The sequence below is a fragment of the Pagrus pagrus genome, assembly GCF_965226575.1.
Source record: "Pagrus pagrus genome assembly, chromosome: 5".
Taxonomy (NCBI): domain Eukaryota; kingdom Metazoa; phylum Chordata; class Actinopteri; order Spariformes; family Sparidae; genus Pagrus; species Pagrus pagrus.
Genome location: NC_140189.1, coordinates 4,037,214 through 4,062,570, shown reverse-complemented (window position 1 = coordinate 4,062,570; position 25,357 = coordinate 4,037,214). Strand labels below are relative to the sequence as shown.

The 25,357-nt window shown below is 40.9% G+C and overlaps 2 protein-coding genes across 3 annotated transcripts in view; both read right to left on the bottom strand.

The window, feature by feature from the left end:
* LOC311257741 (putative carboxypeptidase X1) overlaps window positions 1-16,423 on the bottom strand; it is a 30,929-nt gene extending 14,506 nt beyond the window's left edge. Inside the window, exons 1-5 of one of the 2 annotated variants that reach the window (XM_084353585.1) lie at window positions 16,098-16,423; window positions 14,518-14,676; window positions 11,083-11,192; window positions 10,848-10,987; window positions 10,329-10,413 (exon numbers count right to left, since the gene is read on the bottom strand). In XM_084353585.1, coding sequence (XP_084209711.1) covers window positions 10,329-10,413; window positions 10,848-10,987; window positions 11,083-11,192; window positions 14,518-14,676; window positions 16,098-16,413 — 810 coding nt within the window. In that variant the 5' untranslated portion in view covers window positions 16,414-16,423. The remainder of the gene's footprint in view (window positions 1-10,328; window positions 10,414-10,847; window positions 10,988-11,082; window positions 11,193-14,517; window positions 14,677-16,097) is intronic. The other variant, XM_084353586.1, reaches the window with a different exon arrangement.
* A 927-nt stretch (window positions 16,424-17,350) lies between these two features.
* On the bottom strand, window positions 17,351-23,105 carry smu1a (SMU1 DNA replication regulator and spliceosomal factor a). The gene is made up of 12 exons (XM_084353221.1): window positions 22,997-23,105; window positions 22,228-22,438; window positions 21,583-21,735; window positions 21,288-21,398; window positions 20,996-21,124; window positions 20,753-20,872; window positions 20,526-20,642; window positions 20,166-20,293; window positions 19,875-20,001; window positions 19,592-19,759; window positions 19,227-19,379; window positions 17,351-18,472 (listed from the first exon to the last, which is right to left on the bottom strand). Exons 1-12 carry the CDS (start codon window positions 23,020-23,022, stop codon window positions 18,374-18,376), a joined length of 1,542 nt encoding a protein of 513 aa, XP_084209347.1. The 5' UTR covers window positions 23,023-23,105; the 3' UTR covers window positions 17,351-18,373.
* Between the last annotated feature and the right edge of the window lie 2,252 nt (window positions 23,106-25,357).

Below are 25,357 nucleotides of genomic sequence, written 5' to 3'. Positions count from 1 at the left end.
CATGGTTTATTTCTTTGACTTTGTAGTATATTATTTTGGAATTGACCGTGTGCGTCTGGGGGACATATTCAGGCTGTGCCTTGGGACTGGCTAGGCATGAGAGGCAGGCTCCATCTGCTGAGGAAGCTCAGGTCCTTTGGAGAGCAGGGGGCACTCCTGACAACTTTCTATGACTCTGTGGTGGCATCAGCCATTTTCTATGGTATAGTCTGCTGGAGCAGCAGCATCTTGGCAGCAGGTAGGAAGAGACTTGACAAACTTATCAAGAAGGCCATCTCCATCCTGGGATGCCCTCTTGACCCAGTGCAGGTGGTGGGAGAGAGCAGGATGATGATGTCATTGCTGCTGGTGAAGGAGTCCCACCCCCTGCAGGTCACTATCACCACACTGGTCAGCTCCTTCAATGATAGACTGATACACCCCAAGTGTGTGTAGAAGAGGTATCGCAGGTCCTTCCTTCCTGCTGCTGTTAGACTGTACAACCAGCACTGCTCCCAGTAGACCACATGTGCACTATGCCATAAAAACTCATACACATATCCCAAATACATTTTGGTTTGCACTAACTGGACAATTGTTGATACCCATATTTATTATTTGTAAATAAAAATACACTGCCCACACTGTTTATAATTACACTGTTCATATTGTAAATAGTACTACAGTGTTCATATTGTAAATATTATGTATATACAAGTCAATTCTATTTCTTATCTTCTTATTATATTGTTTATTTTTTACTTTTTATTATTGTTTATTGTAATTACTGTCCTTTGGCTGCTGTGACAAAGAAATTTCCCCATTTGCGGGACAAATAAAGGAATTCTGATTCTAATGCTGATTCTGAGGAGTCAGCTTGTGAACTTGTGGATTTCAGTGCCTGCTAACACAGACCTCCTTATCTAGGCATTTGTCCATCCTCCCCTGGCCCTGCTGTCGCCTGCTCCATGGACCAGAAGAGAGGCCACCTCCACTGATCTTTGGACTGTATTGTTTTTCGGACTCTTTTTAACATATTTTAAGTAATAAATTCTAAGATTTCAAAACGGGGTTTCACCCTTGTCACAGTGTCAAGCATCTCTGAGGCCACAGAGGCCAGGACAGGTGAGGTGGTGATGTCCCTGAGGCCCTGTAAGGAAAACATGAGCAGTGAACTCACAAGGACTCAGGCAGGTACAATGAAATGTCTTGCATGAAAGGTTTTTGCTGACCTCCTCAGGGGACACACAGTCATAGGATAAGGATAAGCTTAGCCACTATCAGCTAGCGATGGCTTCTCTCTCTCCCTCTCGCTCTCCTCTTTTCTCTTGCTCAGTGTGCCAGATGTTCAGTTACACCTCTGCCTCCCTTAGTGATACTGGTACATGTATTAAGTGTAGTTTATTTGTAGTGTTGGAGGCGAGGCTCAGTGAGTTGGAGGCTCGGCTCCGCAGCATGGAAACTCCGACTGTAACTGCTGCAGTTAGCCACTTAGCTAGTGCGGACCGAGCAACTGTAGCTTCAGCTAGCCGTCCCTCGGCAACTCCCGAGCAGCCGGGACAGCAGGGCGGCTGGGTGACTGAACGAAGGAAGCATAATACCAAACCAAAGCCCACGTTACACCACCAGCCGCTTCACGTTTCAAACAAATTTTCCCCACTCAGCGACACACCCGCTGAGAAACAAACTCTGGTTATTGGCAGCTCCATAGTACGAAACGTGAAGTTAGCGGCACCAGCGACCATAGTGAAATGCATCCCAGGGGCCAGAGCGGGCGACATCGAATCAAATTTGAAACTGCTGGCTAAAGCTAAACGTAAATATAGTAAGATCATAATACATGTCGGCGGTAATGACTGCCGGCGACGCCAGTCGGAAGTCACTAAGATTAATGTTGAGTCGGTGTGTAACTACGCCAAAACAATGTCGGACTCCGTAGTTTTCTCTGGGCCCCTGCCAAACCTAACCAGTGATGACATGTTCAGCCGCATGTCATCATTCAACCGCTGGCTGTCGAGGTGGTGTCCAGCAAACGATGTGGGCTTTGTTGATAATTGGCGGACTTTCTGGGGAAAACCTGGTCTCATTAGGAGAGACGGCATCCATCCCACTTTGGACGGAGCGGCTCTCATCTCTAGAAATTTAACCCATTTCATTAGCCAACAACCAGCCTGACAACCCAGAGTTGAGACCAGGAGGCAGAGCTGCAGTCTTACACGCTTCTCTGAGCTTCCATTAGATCAGTTGCACACCCAAAACTTCATTGAGACTGTGTCTGCCCCCCGACCACCTAAATTAATTAAATTAATCAAATCAAAAGTCCACAGAAGAGGAGTTGTGCATGAAAATCTAATAAAAATTAACAGCAACTCTGCAATCTCAAAACAAGACAAGAGAATTAAATGCGGACTCCTAAATATCAGATCCCTGTCATCGAAAGCTGTACTAGTAAATGACTTAATTTCAGATTGTAATATTGATTTATTCTGTCTTACTGAAACTTGGCTGCATCCTGAAGAATATGTCAGCCTGAATGAATCCACTCCACCCAGTCACATTAATACTCACATTCCTCGAGGCTCCGGCCGAGGAGGTGGTGTTGCAGCTATTTATGACTTAAGTCTGTCAATCATTCCTAAACCTAAATTAAATTATAACTCATTTGAAAGCCTTGTTCTGAGTCTTTCACATCCAACGTGGAAAACTTTACAGCCAGTTCTATTTGTTGTAGTGTATCGAGCACCTGGTCCTTACTCAGAATTTTTATCTGAATTCTCTGAGTTTTTATCAAGTCTAGTCCTCAAATCAGATAAAGTAATTATTGTAGGTGATTTTAATATTCATGTGGATGTCGTTAATGATAGCCTTAGTACTGCATTTATCTCATTATTAGAATCTATTGGCTTCTCTCAGTGTGTACATAAACCAACTCACTGTTTTGACCACACCCTTGACCTTGTTCTAGCTTATGGTATCGAGATTGAAAATCTAACAGTTTCTCCACAGAATCCTCTTTTATCAGACCATCACTTAATAACTTTTGAAGTTCTATTACTGGACTACACACCATTAGGCAAAAACTCCTTCACTAGATGTCTATCTGATAGTGCTGTAGCTAAATTTAAGGAAATTATACCGCTGGCACTAAACTCAATGCCATGTCTCAATATAATAGAGGACTCCTCCACTAACCTCAGTTCCTCACAAATCGATCATCTTGTTGATAGCACTGCAGGCTCATTGCGAACAACACTGGACTCTATTGCCCCCCTGAAAAGGAAACCTATAAAGCACAGGAGGTTAGCACCCTGGTATAACTCGGATACCCGCAAATTGAAGCAAACATCACGGAAATTTGAAAGGAAATGGCGTTCCACCAACTTGGAAGAATCTCGCTTAGCCTGGAAAGATAGCCTTAAAACATATAGGAAGGCCCTCCGCAATGCCAGAGCAAGCTATTACTCGTCATTAATAGAGGAAAACAAAAACAACACCAGGTTTCTTTTCAGCACTGTAGCCAGGCTGACAGAAAGTCACAGCTCTACTGAACCATGTATTCCTACAACGCTCAGTGGTAATGACTTCATGAGCTTCTTCAATGATAAAATTTTAACTATTAGAGACAAAATCCATCATCGCTTGCCCTCAACTGGCACTATTGTATCTTTAAACACAGGAACCTCAGAAACAGTTCTAAATTCTGACTTATATTTAGACTGCTTCTCTCCCATTGACCTCCACCAACTAACTTCGATGGTTTCTTCATCTAGACCAACAACTTGTCTCCTAGACCCCATCCCAACTAGGCTGCTGAAAGAAACTTTACCTTTAATTAGCACATCTTTACTAGAAATGATCAACCTGTCTCTATTAACAGGATACGTACCACAATCCTTTAAACTAGCTGTAATTAGACCGCTCCTTAAAAAGCCTAATCTTGATCCAGAAACTTTAGCCAACTATAGACCTATATCCAACCTCCCTTTCCTCTCCAAGATCCTTGAGAAAGCAGTCGCCAACCAGCTATGTGACTTTCTTCATAAAAATAGTTTATATGAGGATTTTCAATCAGGTTTTAGAGCACATCATAGCACAGAGACGGCACTGGTGAAAGTTACAAATGACCTCCTAATCGCTTCTGACAAAGGACTTGTCTCTGTCCTGGTCTTACTAGATCTTAGTGCTGCATTTGATACCATTGATCATCACATTCTACTACAGAGACTGGAACACTTAATTGGCATTAAAGGACCCGCATTAAACTGGTTTAAGTCCTATTTATCGGATCGATTTCAGTACATGTTAATGATGAGTCATCCCTGTATACCAAGGTTAGTCATGGTGTTCCTCAAGGCTCCGTGCTTGGACCCATACTATTCACCTTATATATGCTCCCTCTAGGAAATATAATTCGGAAACACTCCATAAACTTTCATTGTTATGCAGATGATACACAGTTATACCTATCAATAAAGCCAAATGAAACTAATCAGCTTACTAAACTCCATGCATGTCTCAAGGACATCAAGACCTGGATGACCTGCAATTTTCTGCTGTTAAACTCAGATAAAACCGAAGTTATAGTACTTGGTCCTAAACACCTTAGAGATGCATTATCTAATGATATAGCGAGTTTGGATGGCACTAACTTGGCCTCCAGCACCACCGTCAGGAATCTGGGAGTTATCTTTGATCAAGATATGTCCTTCAACTCCCACATAAAACAAATTTCAAGGTCTGCATTTTTTCATCTACGTAACATTGCAAAAATCAGGCCCATCCTGTCTCAAAAAGACGCAGAAAAGCTAGTCCATGCATTTGTTACTTCCAGACTGGACTATTGTAATTCTCTATTATCAGGCTGCCCTAACAAGTCTCTAAAGAGTCTCCAGCTGGTCCAGAATGCTGCAGCACGTGTACTGACAGGAACTAAGAAAAGAGATCATATTACTCCTGTACTGGCCTCTCTGCACTGGCTCCCTGTAAAATCAAGAATAGAGTTTAAAATCCTTCTCCTCACTTACAAAGCTGTTAATGGTCAGGCACCATCATATCTCCAGGAGCTCATATTACCCTATCACCCAACTAGAGCATTACGCTCCCAGAACGCAGGATTACTTGTAGTTCCTAAAGTCTCCAAAAGTAGAATGGGAGCCAGAGCCTTCAGTTATCAAGCTCCTCTTCTGTGGAACCATCTTCCTGTTTTGGTCCGGGAGGCGGACACCCTCTCTACCTTTAAGAGTAGACTTAAGACCTTCCTCTTCGATAGAGCTTATAGTTAGGGCTGGTCCAGGACAGGCCCAGGCCTGTCCTGGACCAGCTCTTAGTTATGCTGCTATAGGCCTAGTCCGGGGGACAATGACACACTGAGCTTCTCTCTCCTCCCCTCTCCTCTCCTCTCCATCTGTATACATTATGCCTGTATACATGCCCCATCTCTGCATGTCACTGACTTGCTTCTTCCCCGGAGTCCTTGTGCTTTCTAGTCCTACAGGCTCCCTTGGATCCTGGCCGCGCCCGGGTCGTGGATCGTGGATGCGCCCACTGCTATGGCCCTGCCTGATCGTGGATGCGCCCACTGCTATGGCCCTGCCTGATCGTGGATGCGCCTACTGCTATGGCCCTGCCTGATCGTGGATGCACCTACTGCCATGACCCTGCCTGACACCCACCACTACTGTCGCTAATATTAGTCACATCTCTGTTACATACGTTCCACTACTATTATCGTACTGCATTGCTACATACCATCCTTGCCATTGATCATTACTACTGTTATCACTAGTAATCACATTTCCATGTGCATTTCATCATTATTGCTGTAATACATCTTTGTGTACTTTCACTCCTGTCAACCATCGCTTATAATTGAATACATTGTGATCTCGTTGATCTGCTCTGTACATGCGACATCTATTGCACGTCTGTCCGTCCTGGGAGAGGGATCCCTCCTCTGTGGCTCTCCCTGAGGTTTCTTCCGCATTTTTTCCCTGTTAAAAGGGCCTTTTTTGGGGCAAGTTTTTCCTCACTCGAATCGAGGGTCGAAGGACAGAGGGTGTCGTCTCTGTACAGATTGTAAAGCCCTCTGAGGCAAACTGTGATTTGTGAATTTGGGCTATACAAATAAAATTTGATTTGATTTGATTTGATTTGATAAGTTATCACTCAATCTCTGAATTCAGCCTGTGGTGTCTCCTTCTCGATGATCTTTTTAAAGGTGTCTCTTTCTTTAATGGTGCTGCTTGGAATATGTTCCTGATGAAGATACCAGAAGCAGTGAACATCATCCAAGCTGTCCACATCAAACTCGTCCCAAGGCCTGTCCTCTGGGCTTTGATGTATCACTCTTGTTCCACCTAAAATTAATAACCCTGGATTCAACACACACATTTAGACATTTGGTTGTGGACTTCTTTTCTGCTAGTGTTGAAACCAGAAATCAGACCAGTATGTGGAAACTATACCAAGTAATTGACAGATAAATCAAAGATGATCCATCAAAATACAGCAACAGGCAGCATGGATTCAACAAAAACACTGGACACAACTCATACACAGGAGCCATGTGGCATTGATACTGTTCGACCAGTGGTTGATTCCTTTTTTCAAAGGATGACGCCAGAAAGATGGAAAATTATGAGTTTTGGATCTCCTGATGAGGCCACAAGGATTATGCTGGCAGACCTGCTTTTGCACGTGACAACATCCGCGTCTAAAGCTTTGTTGGCCCATCTTAAGAGACATGAAGACGTGACTTTGGACAGTCACACTCTAGATAAGTACAATGTTACCGACGGACTAACTCAGACTTTCGCTGACGCGCTGGGTGTTTCGGACCCAGTCCGGTCTGTCAGCTCAAAACAATTGTCAGACTTGGTTGGCAAAGACATTGCAGAGAGCGTCAACTCTGCACTCTCCACTAGTTTGGACACCAAGGAGCCTGTAATTGATCAGCACATCACTCCCCCAAGCAGACTTAATGCTATGGTTGAACATTCCAGCAAAACATTAATGGCATTGGCAGCCACGATGAAGTGTTGTTCCATGACTGGATTATGTAGATGGAGGATGGAAGACGATCTGACGCCTCCAGTCAACCAGTCACCAGTCAGAACAGTGGAACCAGACAGCTTAGAGAAGGTCTCATCTGAGGGCAGCTTTGTGAAAGCGACATCTAAAGCGGCACTGAGCATAATTAGGAAAGAGCTGGATGACATCGCAGAACCTGTTTTGGATGACGTGTCTGCGTATGAGATGCTGCATCCGAAACCTCTCAGGAGACTATAGCTGTTGCAGATGACATCACTGAGTTGATTGTAGAAAAGGCTATGAGTTTGGAAAAGACAGACGTTGCAAGTCCCAGTCCAAAACCCAAACAGAAAGCAGTGGGCAGCAAGATAAAAACCTTTGTTGCAAAGTGTCTTGCCAAAGCCAGCATTTGTCGCATTGCCGCAAAGCTGAAGGCACAATTCCACCAAAAAGCCAGTGATGAAAGCAGTCAGTCAATGCAGTCGGTCATAGATAGTGTTGACTCTCTGCTTCAAATAGAAGATGGTGAAAGTGATGGGGGAAATGAGCTGGCTTTGATTCCTTTGTTCCAAAAAATTTCAAGTGGTAAATCCCAGGAAGTCATAAAGGAACTGAGTTTTGTCCTCTACAGTCACATCACAAATGGAATCATCCCCAAGGTTATCCCAGAATCAAAAACACTTGGGAGACAAACTTGCTGGAACAGTGATGTTGCCATCATTTCATGTACTAGCACCTATGCTGACATAGAGATCCAAGTGCTGAATTTTATAGCCCTAATGAGCTGGTGGCTGTATACTCAGAGTGACAGCCACAGTCAAAGGGTGACACTGGATTTAATGCACCATGTGCCAAACACTCCTGAGACTGCCTCAAAATTTGAGCAGACACCACAGATAGTACAAGACAAATTGTCTGTCCAACTACTCATCGAGATGGTGGTTTGGGAGACATTCCGCAAAGTCCGCGTGCTTCCTGAAAACAAAGATGACATCATTCAGCGTCTATTTGAAACCCTATGGGCTAAGGTTGAAGGTGCAGATTTAAACATTAAATCTTTAAAAAACCTGAAAAAGGCCATTTTTAAAGACCTGTGTGCAATGTCAGGCAGTGCAGAGATGCTATTGCTTACAATGAATTCGAAAGACCCAAGATCTGTTAATTGTATTGCCTTGATTTTTAAAGATCACCTGACAACCCCACCAAAACAACCTAGCCCCATCTGCAGGTTCTTCTCCTCTGTGGGCAAATTTATCTCCAAGCCCTTCAGAGGTAGAGCAAAAGACTGGACTCCAAAACAAAATAACGCCATCTGCCTGAGACCTGAACCTCTTTGAATTTGAGGTGTCTTCTGTGGTGACATAGGGTTTACCCTGAAGTCAGACCATCAGGACAGGGACCAGGAGCTGGTGGACGAGCTTATACATGATCCTGATGACTTTCCCAGACACCTGGGCCAGGTGAGCCTTTGCCAGCTGAAAGGAAGACGCTGTTTGATATTGACTGTACTGGACACATTAAACTGCAGCATGTGTCTTTTATTAATCTAATTCACTAACAAAATCTTTGAATTTGAAATCTTTGAGCACAAATTTTTTATTTTAAATTAAGCCTCAAACAACTGAATCTTATCACAACAAAACAAAGTGAAACCATAAAGGTTTTAGCATATAAAGTTATGACTTTATGAAATCAAACCAACCCCCATATATTGCAAATTAAGGGAAATTAAAGCCTTTAAATTTGAAGATTTAGAGCAGCCTAGGTTTATGTTGCAAAGGTGTTTGTATTATGAAATTATGGAATGTTAGGGCAATTTTAAAAGATGTTTACCATCTTATAAACTTTTTATGACTGATCCAACTTTTCCCCAGCACATATTCAGCTCTGTTCTGTTAAAAACTACTTTATTTAAATGCTGTTCTGCCATGTTGCTGAGGGTATTCAAACTGAAATGAATTTCTATAACTAAAAATTATCTTCCGTTAAACAATAACAAAATGCAGCTAAAGCTAACAGGCTACTTTTTAATTGCTGTTACTGTCGATTTAGCAGAAAACACACTATCCGTGAAGATAACAGGTGTAACACTCACTGGTTGTCTCATCCTCTCTCATAACATCTCACAGTCTCCTTGCTCCTGGGCATCAATAAAGGAGGAGAGGATGACGGTGATGAAATCTGACTTATCCTCTTCCTCCCACGCTGTCTTGTCCAGTATGTTTTCCGCCAAGAACCGCTGCTTGGCACTCAGCCTGGGGTGTTGGTGAATACATCGAGCCGGTGTCGGTGGTGCTTCGGGTCACTGCTGTGTTTAAATCACTGCTGTCCGCAATCATCTCGTATAATCGGGGCAAAATGTCGTGGTGGACGGTTAACTTGATCAGATGGTGGATGTTACCATGTGTTACAATGTGTGTTTAAACAATTACTCTGATCGATACTCTGACTATAATCATGGCGACGACGGCCTCCCATGCTTTTTTTAAAGGTCATATTAATAACGGCTTGTAGAAAAGTGCAGAATAAAAGTACCCGTTTCCTTTAAAACATTTTTATGATTGTAAATTCATAATTCTAAAATTTGCCAGGTCCAAAATGACTGACTTTTGTTTATCTCTGTGTAAATATTCTGACAGTTGGTTCCTACTTCTAACAAGGTTTGTCAGCCAATAGTATAACGCTGTTGGTATCACGTGGTATCCATGTTTCGTCAGAGTCTTGGTAGTTTGTGAGGGAAAAATTTTTAAAAGGACTGACTTTTACAGTTTGCGCCCAGCATACTGTACTGCCCTAATATTAGCTACCTAGCGCCAGCAACGTTAATTTTAAGCCTTTAGAGTTTAAGGTGTTAGCAACATTAGCAAAGTTAATGTTACCTTAATTGTATACAGTATTAGCAGCTCACAGGACTGACTTGGAAAATGATCTTTTAACAACTTAATTTCAGCAAGCCAGCATTTGCAACCCGGCTGCTCATGGAGGGGCAGCTCTCCCTTCGGATATCCATCCTGTCTGCATGGCTTTTAGTCCATTTCAGCTGAACGTTCCAATTATAAAATCCTTTTTTACGCTATCTGTCTTAGGCTACATTTCTTAGGTTACAACTCATTCAATCCTTTGAAAAAAAGGAGAGGGGTAAAATCATCATATGTAAATTCACCCACTAGCTGTTACCACCATGGAAACAATAGCCTTAAGAGACAAATGAAGGGGTTTCTGACAATGAGGTTAATGGTTTAAATATTAGACGAGCTCGGTAACATGTGCAAAGGAATACAGAGACAGGGGTTCACTTTGAATGTTCAATGTTTACTCACAGCCTCTTCAGTCTCATTCATACACGGCTTCCACACCAGTGAGTCGTTACTGAACTGCACCTTGTAGGTGTGCACCACGTCCCAACTGTGTGGGAACAGGAAACATGTAGTTCATATCAGTTGTAAAAAACAGAAGAACCTTGCAAGACAGTCCCAAAAATGAACCCCATCATTAAAAAAATTGATTATACATTTATATATTTTTATTCAATCCGATTTATTCAACCTGAGTTTCAGATAGTGGGTATTCATGCATCTTGAAAATATACCAAAATATAAAGTGCAAGACAAAAATACTACATTTTGTGTAATTAGAGATAGATAAAGATACAGTGTTGAATTTTGTTTACTTTAATTTGAAGGTGTTAATATTCACATCAGATGAAAAGTATTTACATTAAAAGACAGATTTTAGGAGGAATATCACCAGAAAGAAATGGACTGAAACACATATTTTCATTCATCTCTATAAAACTACATTGCCCAGACAATGTATTAACTTGATTCTTTACCACTGACCTCCAGATGGAGTTGCGACCCTGAAGGATGACCCCAGTGAAGCGAGTCAGTCGTTGGGCGTCGACCTCCAGCCACTGATTCTTGTCTCTGTACTGAGCACACCAGGCTCCATCATAGATATCACCATCCTCTATACCAGACTGCAACACACACAGGAAACAGAAAAAAACCAAACACTGATATTGCTGCTCTATACGTAACACGTAATAGATTATGTCTTTGGTTTGCTTGTTACCTGGATGTTGAGTCGGCCTCGATGAGGGCCCAGTCCTCTGCGCTTATATGATGACGCTCTCAGCTGAGTGTCTTTGACCTTCAGTGACTCCAGACCCAGTGGAGGACATTCTGAGATAGTCAACAGGGATTTATTCAACATTTTAATTTGATTATAACATGATGATTAGAGGGCAGAGGAGCAAAGTAAGAAGAAGCTAGTATTCCAGAGGTAATACTCTGGATAAATTTTGAATAAGTGTTGAAAGACTAGCCAATTGAGTGTGAAATTCATCAGAGTCATCATTACAACGTGAGAAGTCGAGTTAAAAAAGTCAAGGTTACAAGATATCCAATTCATGTGTCTTGAATTGCAGAGTGAAATTTGTGTGAGTGAATTCTGCTTGAATCATTCCAAAAGAAAATGTTTGTGTCACCTCCGGCGTAGTGTTTGGTTCTTGATTCTGAATATGCTTTAAAAAAATTTGGACCGGCCCCTTTCTCAAATATAAGTGGAATTTGGTGCCATTAGACATAACACCCTGTTGGAAATATAGATTTTCTTGTCTGTGTTGCATGATACAGTTTTTATTATTGAATTAACTTTCAAATTCCAGCTTTGTTCTGGGAACAAAAACTCACCAGCATCTCTACCCACTTTGCTCCTCGGTAAACTGTAGTAACACAGTGTATGCAGGTGTGTACACAACATATACAGCAGTTATACAAACACACACACTCACATATGCATATATATTGACATATGTATGCATGATTGAACTCTTGAGACGGGAAAGATCACAAGAGCAATTCTCAAAAGCACTTGAGTGCAGATCAAATCACTCAGGAGAGAGAAAAGAAGACATTTTGATGTTATATAATGCGCATACATTATATAACACTAAAAGATTTTTCATATCTTAGCAATGTGACAAATGCCTGGTGAGATGAATAAATGAGTGTCGAAACATAAAAATGTAGATGCTTCCATACAGGGCATGAGGGTTTTTTAAATGTGTGAAGAGCATGAACATTATAAATCATATGCAGTGGCCGTCATAGAGACCAAATCTTTTGTAAAAGGATGTAAATAATGTAAATTAGTTTGGGATGTCAGGGCTTCCTGAGACTTTGATTCGCTGGACTGGGTTGTATGGGTAAGGGTTAGGGTTAGGGTGAGTTGTTTTTTCCTCATCTACTTCAGTTGTTTCGGAGAATTGAACTATACCTGACTTTCCATCAACTTAAGGGTTATTGCATGATAACTGAATGAAAGTGTAAAAACTTCATATTTTTCATATTGAAGTATTGTGACTTCTACTTAATTAAAATACTTCCTCCAACACTGATGGATTTACAAATTGAGCTGAAGAAACAAACTGAAGGAGAAGTTAAAGTGCGAGCAGGAAACAGAGAAAGCCCAACTTCTTTAGACCTGTCCAGGCTCCTCTGCTGCTGTATTAACGCCTCAGACAGACTCACATTGTCTGGAGGGTTCAATTCGGTTCAAACTGCCTCTTCCTGCCAGGAAGCTTGACTGGCTGCTAAAAAGTCTCAGGCGGAGGTATAGAGGCAGGGTAAGTGGATGCTAAATGTAGGTGGCATTCCCTTTAAAGACCATATCCCCCTTTTGCCTTGTAGTCCAGCTGCATCTCTGCTGAGCTGCTTAAGGACTCAAAATGTTGCTCAGCTCTAAAAACTAATGTCTCTTTGTGGCTGTTGACCAGTGGATTCCTGCCAAACCACCAAACTTTTGAAACAACTGAAGCTGAGCCAGAGAGACTTGGCGAACTGACAATGATGCAAAAAAAAAAAAAAAAAAAAAATCCATTTATTTTACATTAAAGTGGCTCACAGCCCAGCTGATTATCTGGATAAATAGAGTCCACTGTGAGAGAAAATAAATCATGGGGGCAAAACCTTGAAGCACTTGATGGTCCTGAAATACAAATAAAGAAAATGTGGTTTAGTGGGGAGAAGAACGGTGAGTCTTCTGATTCTTCTCTTCCTAAAGCTGAGGATCCTGCCTTTTCCTCTAAATAAAGTTTTTATAAAGGAACAAAGCCCATGACTCACCTACGTAAGGTATGCTTAACTCTCTCCCTCTTGTTCTGTTCTCACATCAGTTCCCCCCCAAAAACCTTTTTCATTTCCTTTTGCCTACTTTACAGGAACCACAAGGGCTAGATGGAGCCCTGAGATGAGTCATCAAAGAAACAGTCTCATCTCCCTGGGTCTCTAGACATGACCCCCCTGGCTTTATGATTCCTATTCCAGGCCGTCCTCACCAGAAAAACAGCCCTATTGGTCGTCTGTGCAAGCCACTTCTTATGACCGATATTGAAGTTGATTGTGAAATGGCAACCTCTAGTGGCTGTAGTTATTATGACAGGAGCAAAGGAGGAAGTCAGGTGACATAGTATAAAGAGCAAGAATGTCTGTGCAGGGCAGAAATTAGGGTGGATTAATACACATACAGACTTTCACCCAGGAGACCACCAAAAGACAATGCTGATTTAATTTAACTCACGTCCATTATGTAATTTAACATGAGTTTTGTACATAACTATTATACTTTTGTTAACCCAAACTGTGTTCTTTTCCTAAACCTAACCAAACTGCGACCTTATCACAGTGTTTACCACATGACAGCGAAGGTCCTGTACGCCTGCCGCTGGTACTCTGTATTTTGTGACTTGGTGTTCTCAAAAAGGCTGAACTGTGGCCACCAAACCTCCACACATAATGTATCACTCAATGTTAAACTAACTCCAGCAGTGTCTGGCAGGCCTGAGTGGATTTTAATGAGCATCAGCTCTGATTTGGCATGACGTGACAAGTTGCTTACTCAGCATTTATTTCTAGCTGACCTCCACGAGCTAATCTCTCTGCTTCCCTCTGCTGTAGGCCTACATACACACATTAGATATACAGACACTCTGTACACACACATCCTCAGTCGACTCGATTTCTGGTCCAGCACAAATATGTATACATACACATATTTGAGAAGGCATGCACACAAAGCAGCTGGTAGACTAATTGCAGGTCTCTGGAGGCTGAAACACAGACGTGCACACCAAACAGACTGTACAGACTCTTTAAGACAGTAGTGAAGCTTGTGATTTGAAGCAGCAGATTAGATTAATTTACCCACGATATACAAGTTTAGATATACAGTATGCGCTGCCTCAGCATGGGGTCCAAAAAAATCAAATCTGGGTCTGAATCTAGTGTTAAATTAGCAAATAGTTTTATTTGATGCTTTCCTGGGTGGGTTTGTCTCAACCACAATCAGTGTAGTAAGTATCAAAAAACTACTGGAAGCCACTCTGATTGTCCTGACACAGCAAACCCAACAACTGAACACTGAAAGCACTTAAAACTATTTGCCACTAATATCTGACCCTTGTCTGATTGACATACTGTATACATCAGGGCTGACCCCTATACATACGTGGAACCGTCTCCGTGGCCACTGGCGGGCTCACTCTTTGTTTGACTTGAGGTTTGGCTTTCTTAACAACCTTTGGCTTCTTGGCGATGAGTTTGGGTTTCCTCTGGATTGTTTTGGGCTTCTTCTTTGCTACCTTAACGCTCCTGGTGGACCTTCTCTCTACAAAATTGCAAACCATTTAATGCATAGTAGGAAATATGCATACCTCATAGAACATGATGTAAACAGAAACACCAGGAAGAACCCATAAACTTAACTTTAAAGTAAAATAATTCAACATTTTGGGAAATAGGCTCATTCACTCTCTTTCACAGAGTTAGATGAGAAGATTGATGGCACTCTTACCACAGCAGCTGGTTAGCTTAGTTTTACAACTTGCATGATAGCATTAACATGTTAAAGGGTCAGTTCACCCCAAAATCAAATGCAAGTGCAATGCAATACATATTTTTTCCTCTCATCTGTTGTGCTATTTATCCATCTTGGTTGTTCTGGTGTGAGAAGATAGCAGCTGTAAAGATGTCTGCCTTCTCTCTGATATAATGGAACTAGATGGCACTTAGTTTGTGGTGATCAAAGCACAAAGGCTGTGCTGTAACGTTTTCCAGTTTCTTTTATTTAAATGTTTTGCAATTTTAGCACAACTAGCTAAGTGCCATCTTGTTTTCTTTATACTGTATTTGAGAGAAGGCAGACATCTTTATCGCCACGAACAGAGAATACCGTGGATACAGCTAGCAGCACAAACCAGCTTTAAAAACCTGAGACTGGATTCATGTAAATACTGCTGAGCTTTACATGTATTTACATTATAGCCATTTGGCTGCAGCCACAGCTTCAGGGAGTGTTGTTTTTGAGAAGTGTGAGGGGTCTTGTTCTTCATTTTTTGGTATGAGGCATCACGCAGCCCATCTGGTTTTCATCAGCAGAAAAAACACAGTTTAAATGTCTCAGTGCACACAGGCTAGAATGTGGAACATCCTCCCCCAACCCTCGGACACTGACTCCCTGACCGCACATATGCAAAGACTAACACAGCTCTCTGTACACTGAAAATCTATCAGGCTTTATCAAACCCTTAACTGGATTCCCTTTTAACGGCAGCTCCTTAATCAATGGGTATTAGACTTTTTTAACTTTTGACTTACAGAGGGGCATTTCTTGATCCCAGAACACCACCAGCCCTGAGTTTGCAGGCTTGTTTAATTTATCTCCTCAGGATGCAAACTCAACTGCACATTTACTCCTTATGAGAGCTTATGAGTGTTTGCACAGTTAAACAACACTGTCGACTTTAACTGTTAACTTTAACAGCAAGGCTGTTTCTGAAAAAGGTAATGAGACACATGTAAAACTAGTGAGCAATTAGTCAGGTTGTAAAAAAAATAAGTGCTTTTAACATTTCTTCCTAAAGAAGTAGAAATCATATAACAACTTCACAAGGCTACAATATAATCACCATATCAAAATTGAATAAAATATTATTATTATATATTATTATATATAAACCAAATATATACCAAACACACAATGCAAAGTTCCACAGAAATATATTGTTTCCATTGGGGGACTAAACTCACCCAATTCTAAAGGACCTTCTTCTTCTTCTTCTTCTGTTACTTTTCTGGACTCTGTTCTCTCTGCTGTTTTAGTGTCTTTGGTCAGAGCTTCAGTAGTTGTGGTTGTTTCTGGAGGTTTAGTTGTTGACTTGGCTGTGAATCCTGTGGTGGGAACCTCCGTGGTGTTGGTTTCCCCTGTAGAAAAAAGGCTCTTGGTTGTAGTAAAAGCTGCATGTGATTTCACAGTAGTCCCGTCATCATCAGGTGTGGCTGAAATGAGGATAAATGATCCACAATGCAGGAATAAAAGCAGATTGAAGTACAGAACTCCTGCCATAGTAACTGCAACCAGAAGAAGCCCCTCTAACACTAAACACTAATTCAACCTCCCTGACCTGCCGCGCTGCAACTGTCACATTACCGACAATGTGGGAACAACTTCCCATCACAGGTTGAGAAAATAAAAGCTGTGTTGTAGTGAGGAAAAGGTTGAGTTGAAAATTAGTTGACCACCAGAGAATGAATTATTGGCCTAAATGCTTTGATTGTCAATTCATTTTTAATCAGAACGCCCCAAATCTTCTGATTCCAGCTTCTCAAATGTGAAGATTTGCTGCTTTAATTAGTCATACATGATACAAAATCAACATATGTAAGTTTAAGAGGGATGGTTGGATAAAAGGTTGGAATTTAAAGACTTATACTAGAATTTTTTCTTTATTTTCTATTTTATAGACAAAACATTTACATGAGAATATGTGAGTGTAGAATAAGTGGATTCATATTGAAAATGGCTATGGTTGCAGCCTAAGTAAAAAGTATGATTGATTTCCTCCATGAAGAACAATTCAGAAACCATATTTGAGGCATGCCAGTTCTGCAAGTCATACAATTATTATCAGTGACCAAAGCAAGCTTTTATTTTGAAGACGTACTCGAACTCCTGGTATCTGTCTTTCTGGCTGACTTGACGCTCTTCTCTGCAGAGCTGCTGTACTCACAACCATCACACCACAGTTTGTTCAGGGATCAAGCTCAGTCAACTCTCCATCTTTCTATTACACAGAGGCAGCATGCATGGATGGAAATTAAGTAATCCAGATGTTTTTAAGAGTCTGACGTCCAAATACAAAGATGATTAGTAACGGCTGTATACTGACATCTGGTGTCCCTGTTTATTGACACAGCCTAAAAAATGTTTATATTGAATTGTGTCCATATTCCAGTTCTCCAACACAAAAGGTAAACACAATTTAAAGATGCTCACTTCACTGTTCTGGTTAAACAGCTTTAATGGCACAGACAGACCTACATTAATTTGAAATGTGTACATCTGAAAGGTTCAAAATGTATGAGCTCAATGTAGGAAAAAATGCCCGACAATGGCGTTGTTAATAGACCTAATGTATTATTTGGTTCTCCTAGTTGACAGATCTGAATAGTTTCAGGAAACAAAATACATGTATATAAAATAATATGCCATAAGATGCTGTTCAAGTCTTGTTGGAATTTAAAAAGAAGAAAAAAACAAACAACAACACACTATTTAACCAGGTCTTCTTGGAAAAACAAAAAAAATAAAAAATATATTTACAAAAAAGTGTAATTTTCAAAACAAGAACAGAGTCTAGTATCTACACTCCTCCCCCCCAAACTCTGACAACTCCCCTTCTCTCTCTGAAGTTAAGTTATTGAATGTCTGTAGAGCTCAGGTGATGCACAAAAGAACCTCATTAAACTGTAACTGTGACTTTAATATCATGGATTATGAATGAACTAGATGTTCTTTTTTTTTTTTTTTTAAATCTGGACGAATATGAAAGTACCTTTCTTGATATGCGTAATGGTCAGTTACAGAGAATTTGAAATAATTCTATGTCTGGTTCACAATTTAAAGAGTTTCTTTAAAAAATCACGACTACTTAACATGACAAAAATTCTAACAAAATCATATAAAGAAAATGATGTGGCTGTGTAAGATACACTTTTAATAATTTCTTTAGTGGACAAACTCAAACTTTTTTTTAACTAATTAAGGCTCTTCTGTGCAAACACTCCAAAACCCCAAATTGCCGTTAGTTTCCAATATTCAGCTGTGTGGCTTCAGTGGTTTACACATTTTGACATTGAAACATTCAGCTGAATATGTATATCGTATGGTATTGAGATCATGTTCACAGTGACCTAAAGGGAAAGATTCCTCCAGTGATAGAAAAGGAAATATAACAAAACAGTGTCCAGAGTGAGGAGAGCAGCTGCTGTGTGAGAACGTCCAATCTCAGTTTTGTTTCAACACCTCAAGGCTTCCAGAGTTTCAGCAGACCATCCTCACTGTAGGTGCCGATGAGGTTCTGGTGGGGGTGGTGGGCGATACCGATCACATCCTTCTCGTGGATCTGAAGGGAGGAAGAGCAAGAACCATTTAATCCATTTAAAATGAAAGCATTTCCAAGTGGTATATAAGGTAAGTTACAAGCCATGTGAAAATTAGTGCAATAAAGATCATGCTAAAAAGAATTTCTGGCCATCAAAGCAAAAAGCACATAAGAACCTAACATTGTTCTTGTGGTAATTATTTTTTTACTCAAAATGAAGAAGAGCACCATTAGTGTGTGCATCTCTAGATAAACTAATTATGATTGAGCCCCTGGCAGTGTTAGCTCCTCGCTCCTGAGTCAAACAGGATCATAAACAAGTGTTCATACACACAGCAGTTGTAGAATTCTAGTAATAACTGCACAGTTATTTAAACTGAAAGTGTTTGCTAAGTAATCTGGTAATATCCTTAAAATGGCCTCCTTGCATGATGTGAACTTATATAAAAACGCTTACATTATTAAAGAAATTTTCCATACATAGACTCTGAATACAAGTGCAGTATACTCCTTTAGAGATACAGAATGTTATATGACTTATGCAGACTTTCTAGAAACTGGCAAAATACAGCAAAGATCACAAAGGTTAGACTTTTTCTTTGTCTGTTCTTGTTTATCGACTCATTTAAAAAGTAAAACAAAAGAGCTTCAACCTCAACATCAAGACTTAAATAAAAACCTTACAGTGAGAGCATTGTGTAGCATGAGCAGAGGAGGAAATGTGCCGTTATATTTTTGGACACTTTGATCTGTGCTCCCGAGTGCAATGACTTACTGTCAGCGTTCTCTCCAGCTTGCCGGTGACGGTGCTGAAGCAGTAGAGCACAAAGTCTTCACCCACACAGTAGATCCACTCGCCGCGGGGCGACAGAGTGCAGCACACAAAGTCACCGCCTTCCCTCTTACCAGAGCTGAAACTCCTCACGATCTGCACAGAGAGTCACAAGTGCATTCAAACACACACAAAGCATATATGTTAAAGGTCCGGCAGGTAGGCAGGGTTAGTTTCATAAACAAACATCTTTAAAAAAATAACAACAATATTCCATGTTTACTACTATGAATTTAAGAGGGAAAAAAACCCCATTTTGAGCTTAAAGTGGCTGTAGACTGATGAGTGCAGTAATGATTTGTACTGACCTGTCCCTGCATGTTCATGATGACCACTGTGTTGGAGCGGTTACACACTACAAAGTGCTCTGGGTTCTTGGGCAGCAGGATAACGTTGTTGACTGTGATGTCTGTGCCTGCTGATGAGCCTAAAGGTTTGAAGGTGCTGCTGCACTCTGTGGTCTTCATGTTCCACACCTGACACCAGAAATACACAGCATACATGCAAACACATTAATGCCAGTAAAAGATTTACTGTGTAGCTAGTAGTAGTATTTCAGAGCGATCTTATTTTTTCAGCTGCTTCTCTCACCTTGACTGTACCGTCCGAGGAGGCACTGATGATGTGATGACCGTCTGGAGTGAAGGTGGCCTCGTTCACAAATGAAGAGTGACCGCGGAATTCTTTAAGAGTTTTACCTGACTTCAGTCCATGGATTCTTTGGCAAAGAAGAATTTAATACATGTTAACAAAATGATCCTAAAACAAATGTTCAGTGAAGAGAACACATGCCCTGTCAATTAAAATAATCAATTATTAGGTGTATTTGGAGTTTGGAAGATGTAAAAAAGGTTGAGGGTGTTTGGTCAGATAAGAGTTTACCTGATCGTCTGGTCAAAGGAGGCACTGAGGAGCTGGCTGCTGTCTTTACAGAAACTGACGCATGTTACTCCTTTACTGTGGGCGCGTTCAAACCTCCTCAGACACTGACCACTCTGGATCTTCCACACCTACACACAAATGTAGACACAGGCTTACTTTAATTTGTTTTTGCAACATGACACTAGAGGTGTAATGATTAGTCGATTAAGAGAAAATTAATGGCCAACTATTTTGATAATCAAGTGATTGTTTCAGAACAAAAATGTGAAACATTTGCTGGGTGTAGCATCTTAAATGTGAGGACTCCTTGTCATTTATGACAGTAAATAAAGAGTCTGTGTGCTAATGTTTCAAGTCTACCTTGATCTTTCCATCCTGAGCTCCGGTGGCCAACATCTCTGTGTCTCGACTGAAGCACATACACAACACTGCATCGTCCATCATCATGAAGTTATCCTGAGCCTGGTACTTAAGATCCTGTTGGACACAATGCATACAATTACTTAAAGTCAGCAGAAGTCATTTGGAAACACTATGTGTAAATGTAGTAAATCTGGTTGGCATGACTTTTACTTCAGATTATGTACCTTTCTGATTTTGCCGGTGGTGAAGTTCCAGACCTCAATGAAGCCGTCCACAGAGCCAGTTACCAGGTACTGACCATCAGGGGAGAATCGGGAACACTCCACATGAGACTTCTGTCCAAACTGTCACACAAGTCACGTCAGAACACTTAAAACATTCATGTCATGAAATGTATGATAACTCCAGGAGGTGTAAATCTAAAATGACTGATTACAACTTTTAGAACTGTGAGACAGTGTGGGTACCTTGATGTGTCTGCTGAGCTGGGTGGGGAAACGCTCCTCCTCCACATCTTTAACAGCAGCTTTACCCCTGAACAAGTCAATGGTCATACCAGGAGGCAGAAGACCCTGATGCTGCTGCCACTTCAGAGACTGGAGAAGGAGAAGAAAACAAAACAGACAGTGAGCAAAATCATAACTAGCACTGGTAATATAATTTGTATGCGTTGTGAATATTAATCACGAGACATGACCATGCAAATATGTAGCAAATGTCAGGATTAAATGCACATTGGTGAGTCACTATATCACTTACCTGTCCCAGAAGAGCCATGAGACGAGAGGGTGGCACCACACTGACCTCCCCTGCCAGGGCCTGGGCGATAGCCGCCCGGCGCTTCTCCTTACTGCTGCCATCTGGGTATGCCTGGACAACAAGTGACACAAATATCAGAAACTCCACACACATGGAATCTTTGAGGTGTTCTCTTTACACAACATTTGGAATTTAACCAATTTGAGGTTTGAAGGCAGATGCAGACTGTACTGTATTACATGTCTTTCTTGTGCTCTAGTGAGGATGGAGAATAAGTAGTTTAGTTTGGACTCACCTCTCTGGGATCGAAGTAAGAGCGAGCCAGCAGGTTCTCCAGGTGGATGTATCTCTCTGGCTGGGTCTGTTTTAGCATGATCATGGGGTCGGTCTGCCTGAGGAGTGAACGGGCTGCACCCAACTCTCTCAACTCAATCAGCTCTAACACCACCTGGTCAGAAAAACAACACAGAAGATCGGATTTAGCGGAACGCATGATCCACAAGGTTCATTTCATAAAAAGATCTGTTGACATGAGCAATGAAATCAGCAGAACAAATGCTGGGCCTTTCTATCTAAAAAAAGTTTTAAGGTATCAGAATATAGTTTAAGAAATGAAATAAGACAACAACCTTGCATAGACATGACAAACAGTGTTACACAGGCACCAAGAAGAGACAAAGCTAGAGATGAGCAGCTACATAGCAAAGTCAGTTCCATGACTACAAAATACTGACATATTAAACAAACAAAAACCTGCTGTATTAAGTTTATGAAGTAGAAGAAAAGGCAGACAGGGGAAAATTAAAATAAGGCAATAATATGTCTCCTCAAAGTTCTTATGGATGTAATGGGAATACAGGAGGATATCAAAATCCAGTATGAGCACAATGTAAAGTGGATGTTCAGATAAACTGTAGACCTCAATTTATCCAAAGCTCACCTGTTCATAAAGATCTATCAGGGTCTTATCTGGCAGCTTGAGGGACTGGATGGCTTGCAGGACAGTGTCCCAGTGGCCGCTGTTTATGTCTGCCACGAAGCTCTCTATACTGTCCACAGTGTTCAGCGACACGGTGGTCTCCTCCTGCAGGGTGACTAGAGTCCGGTGCAGGTTATTCTCCTTTAGGTACTGCATAATCAGACGGATCACGCTGTGGAAAACACAAAGTACTCAATTTATCTAGATATACAAACACTGGAAGATAACCCAGCTGAAGCAATTCAAATGCCAATGTGTTAAGGAGTCATACTTGGATGTTAGTGGTTCATTTGACAACAATAATAAGTGACAATCAGTTGACTTTTGCTAACTTAGTCTGGAAAATGTAACACTCCCGATGAGAGCTGAATCTGTGACAACTGGCAGTGTAACGTTAGCTAATGCTAACTTATTCTAACTCCAGTTTTTCCAATTGTGTTTATCCGATAGAGAATGACTATAGATAAGATGGAAACATCATAGAATACTCACAATAACACCGACACACTTAAGACTGTAATTACTCTAAGTCACTTCGTTTTAAAAGAAGCTAATATCCATGGGGGTTTCTGCAAGGTAGCTTGTTAGCTTAGCGCGCTAACGCTAGCAGCTTGCAGCAAAGGATGCGGTAGGCCCCAGTGACAGAAACGGTAATATAATGTGGAGTTATTAGCCGGTAATATATTATAGAAACTACCCTGCTTCAAGAGTAATTAACTATACCACTTACTCTGCGGATTCCACCTCCAAAGACATGATTATTTGTCCTAAAACAGAAGCAACAACACACTCAGGAGTCTGTAGCAAAGGCAAGAAACCGACACGCAGGACACACGCAAACACGGAAGTAGTGGGAGGAGTCAAGGACCTTCAAAATAAAACTCTCACTGTGTAAAGCGGGTTAATTATTTTGAAATACATACAAAAAGGCTCCGAAAATGAATGCAGGTTAAAATATTACTGTATACAGAAATATTACATATTATATATGAACACAAGGTTATATATGGCAACATCTGTACAAAGCAACGTTACCAAGTGCACCAACCTTTTCCTTGTTTGTTTAGACAGTCAAATCTTGATTTCAATCCAGACTATGAAATTGTTTTGATACCAATAAGTGAGAAGTGAATTTCTTTTAATATTAAATATAACTTAATGCATGTATGTATTTTATACATGGGCTGAAATTAAGTTTTTTCCTCACCTGCCACTGTGGCAGGTGACTGAAAATTTCATTTCACTCACTTCTTTGGCTGCCACTTCTGTAGAACGCTTAAGAATTGTAAACACTGAGTCACTGATACGTTTATCTCTGCAGATTGCTTTTTTAAAAATAACATTCAGTAACATAGCCTAAGAAAAACTATCTATTAGTGTTTTAGGTCACATACCTGATCTAAAATTCATACCTGCAACTGCCATTTACCCTGTATTTGGCAGGTGTCAGGTGCTAATTTCATTCAGTAATAGTATAATAAGAATATAATAGTAATAATAAGCATTCATGGTAGTTATTATATTATTATATATGTAGATTTAATATACACATGAGTTCAGTTATTTCTCAAAATCAGGTCCAGGGACTAACAAGAGTCCTAGAGGAGGCTACAACTGACCCTGACAGGATGACCATTTAGTCAATAGTGGTTACATTGGATTGTTTTTCTCTCTATCTCCTTCTACATCAATTAAAGCATAGGTAGGATTCACTGAGATGTCTTTCATTATAATGTGATTGTTATGAACCTTTAATGTGCTAAGCCTTAATGTGCCTAAACATCCCCATCTGCTTTGGTGCTGTTCCTTGTTTTTTTCCCCAGGATGATCAACAGAGGGCGCTCTCTGCCCAGCTATCACTCAGAGGCCCTCTTGACTCTCTTCTCTCTGCCAGTGAAGGTCTTTCAAGGTTATGATAATGATGATGATGTTCAGCGCAGCACCACTTCAGTCTGCATTCCTGCGACCGGGGTTTGATTGTTTTGGGCAATCATGACACAACTCCACTGTGAGCTCCGTCCACATTGGAAATGAATTTGGCACCAAGAACAGAGCAGACCTCGTTTGGTTTCATTTGTCTCTGCAGATGGAGAAATATATTGGGAAATAATGAGGAGACACACATAGGATGTGGAGGGGAGGAGTGTTGTTTTAACAATTCCATAACGCCCCAGTCATTCTGAATATATTAACATAAGAGCAGAACAAAGATGTCAATATAATTTCGCCATCCTCTGGCATGACAAAGCAGAGGCTGTTTGGAGAATGCTCACCAATGAGGGAGACGCCACCACGCTGGAAGAATGACAGCGACACAAAAGGCTGTAATGTAATCACTTCATCCTTCCGCAAAAAAACAAAGAAAATCCTATTTTATGTGAGGTGCCATTCATGGTGTGCAATAAAGTTAGCCGTCTCCATCATAATTAGAACACATTACCACCACAAAGAGATTAAGCCATTCTTTGGTCTGTCAGGAAGGAAACTAACACTTTGTGAGCACAAACACGCATAAATTCCACCTGCTCCTGCAGTGATGGAGGGCCGTGTTATGAATTAATGTCTTGACATCAAAACACTTTCCAGCTCAGATTCACACAATGTTTTCCAGCCAAAGAGCAAAGGAGAAAGTACTTTCAGAGTGTCATTAGTTTACACTCTGGACAAAATGACCAAATCCTGACATTAATGAATTAAACCCTGTTAACTGTTCACATTTCTGCTAAACATTAACGATTCTGCATTTCTGGCACAATCCTCACAATCACAGTCTCTTCTGTTCTCATGGAAACCATTTAAAATGCTTAACTGAAATGACCATTTGGCCACACTGAATACTCATCGCTCTGACAATAATAACAAATCAAAGCAGAGAGCCAAGGGCAGGTTGTTTAAGAGATGAATAGATGAATGAGTCAATCTGAGTGAGGCAGAGGGTTAGGATCCAGGGATCAATACAGCGCTAGATCTGTCATGACATGGTCCCATGTATGACAGATCACAACTTTTATCAGACAGCTGTCCTACTTTTTAAAATTTCACCCTGGATTTTTAATTATTACTTTTAATGGGAATAAAACCAGATAAGAAT

What these genes read in the sequence shown, in the direction of transcription:
- smu1a (XM_084353221.1), bottom strand. Translation starts at nt 23,022, where the DNA reads ATGTCTTTGGAGGTGGAATCCGCAGA. An exon ending in CTTACTTCGATCCCAGAGAG is followed by an intron (nt 21,399 to 21,582) that starts GTGAGTCCAAAC and finishes CTTGTTGTCCAG; the next exon opens with GCATACCCAGATGGCAGCAG. An exon ending in TCATGAACATGCAGGGACAG is followed by an intron (nt 19,380 to 19,591) that starts GTCAGTACAAAT and finishes CTCTCTGTGCAG; the next exon opens with ATCGTGAGGAGTTTCAGCTC.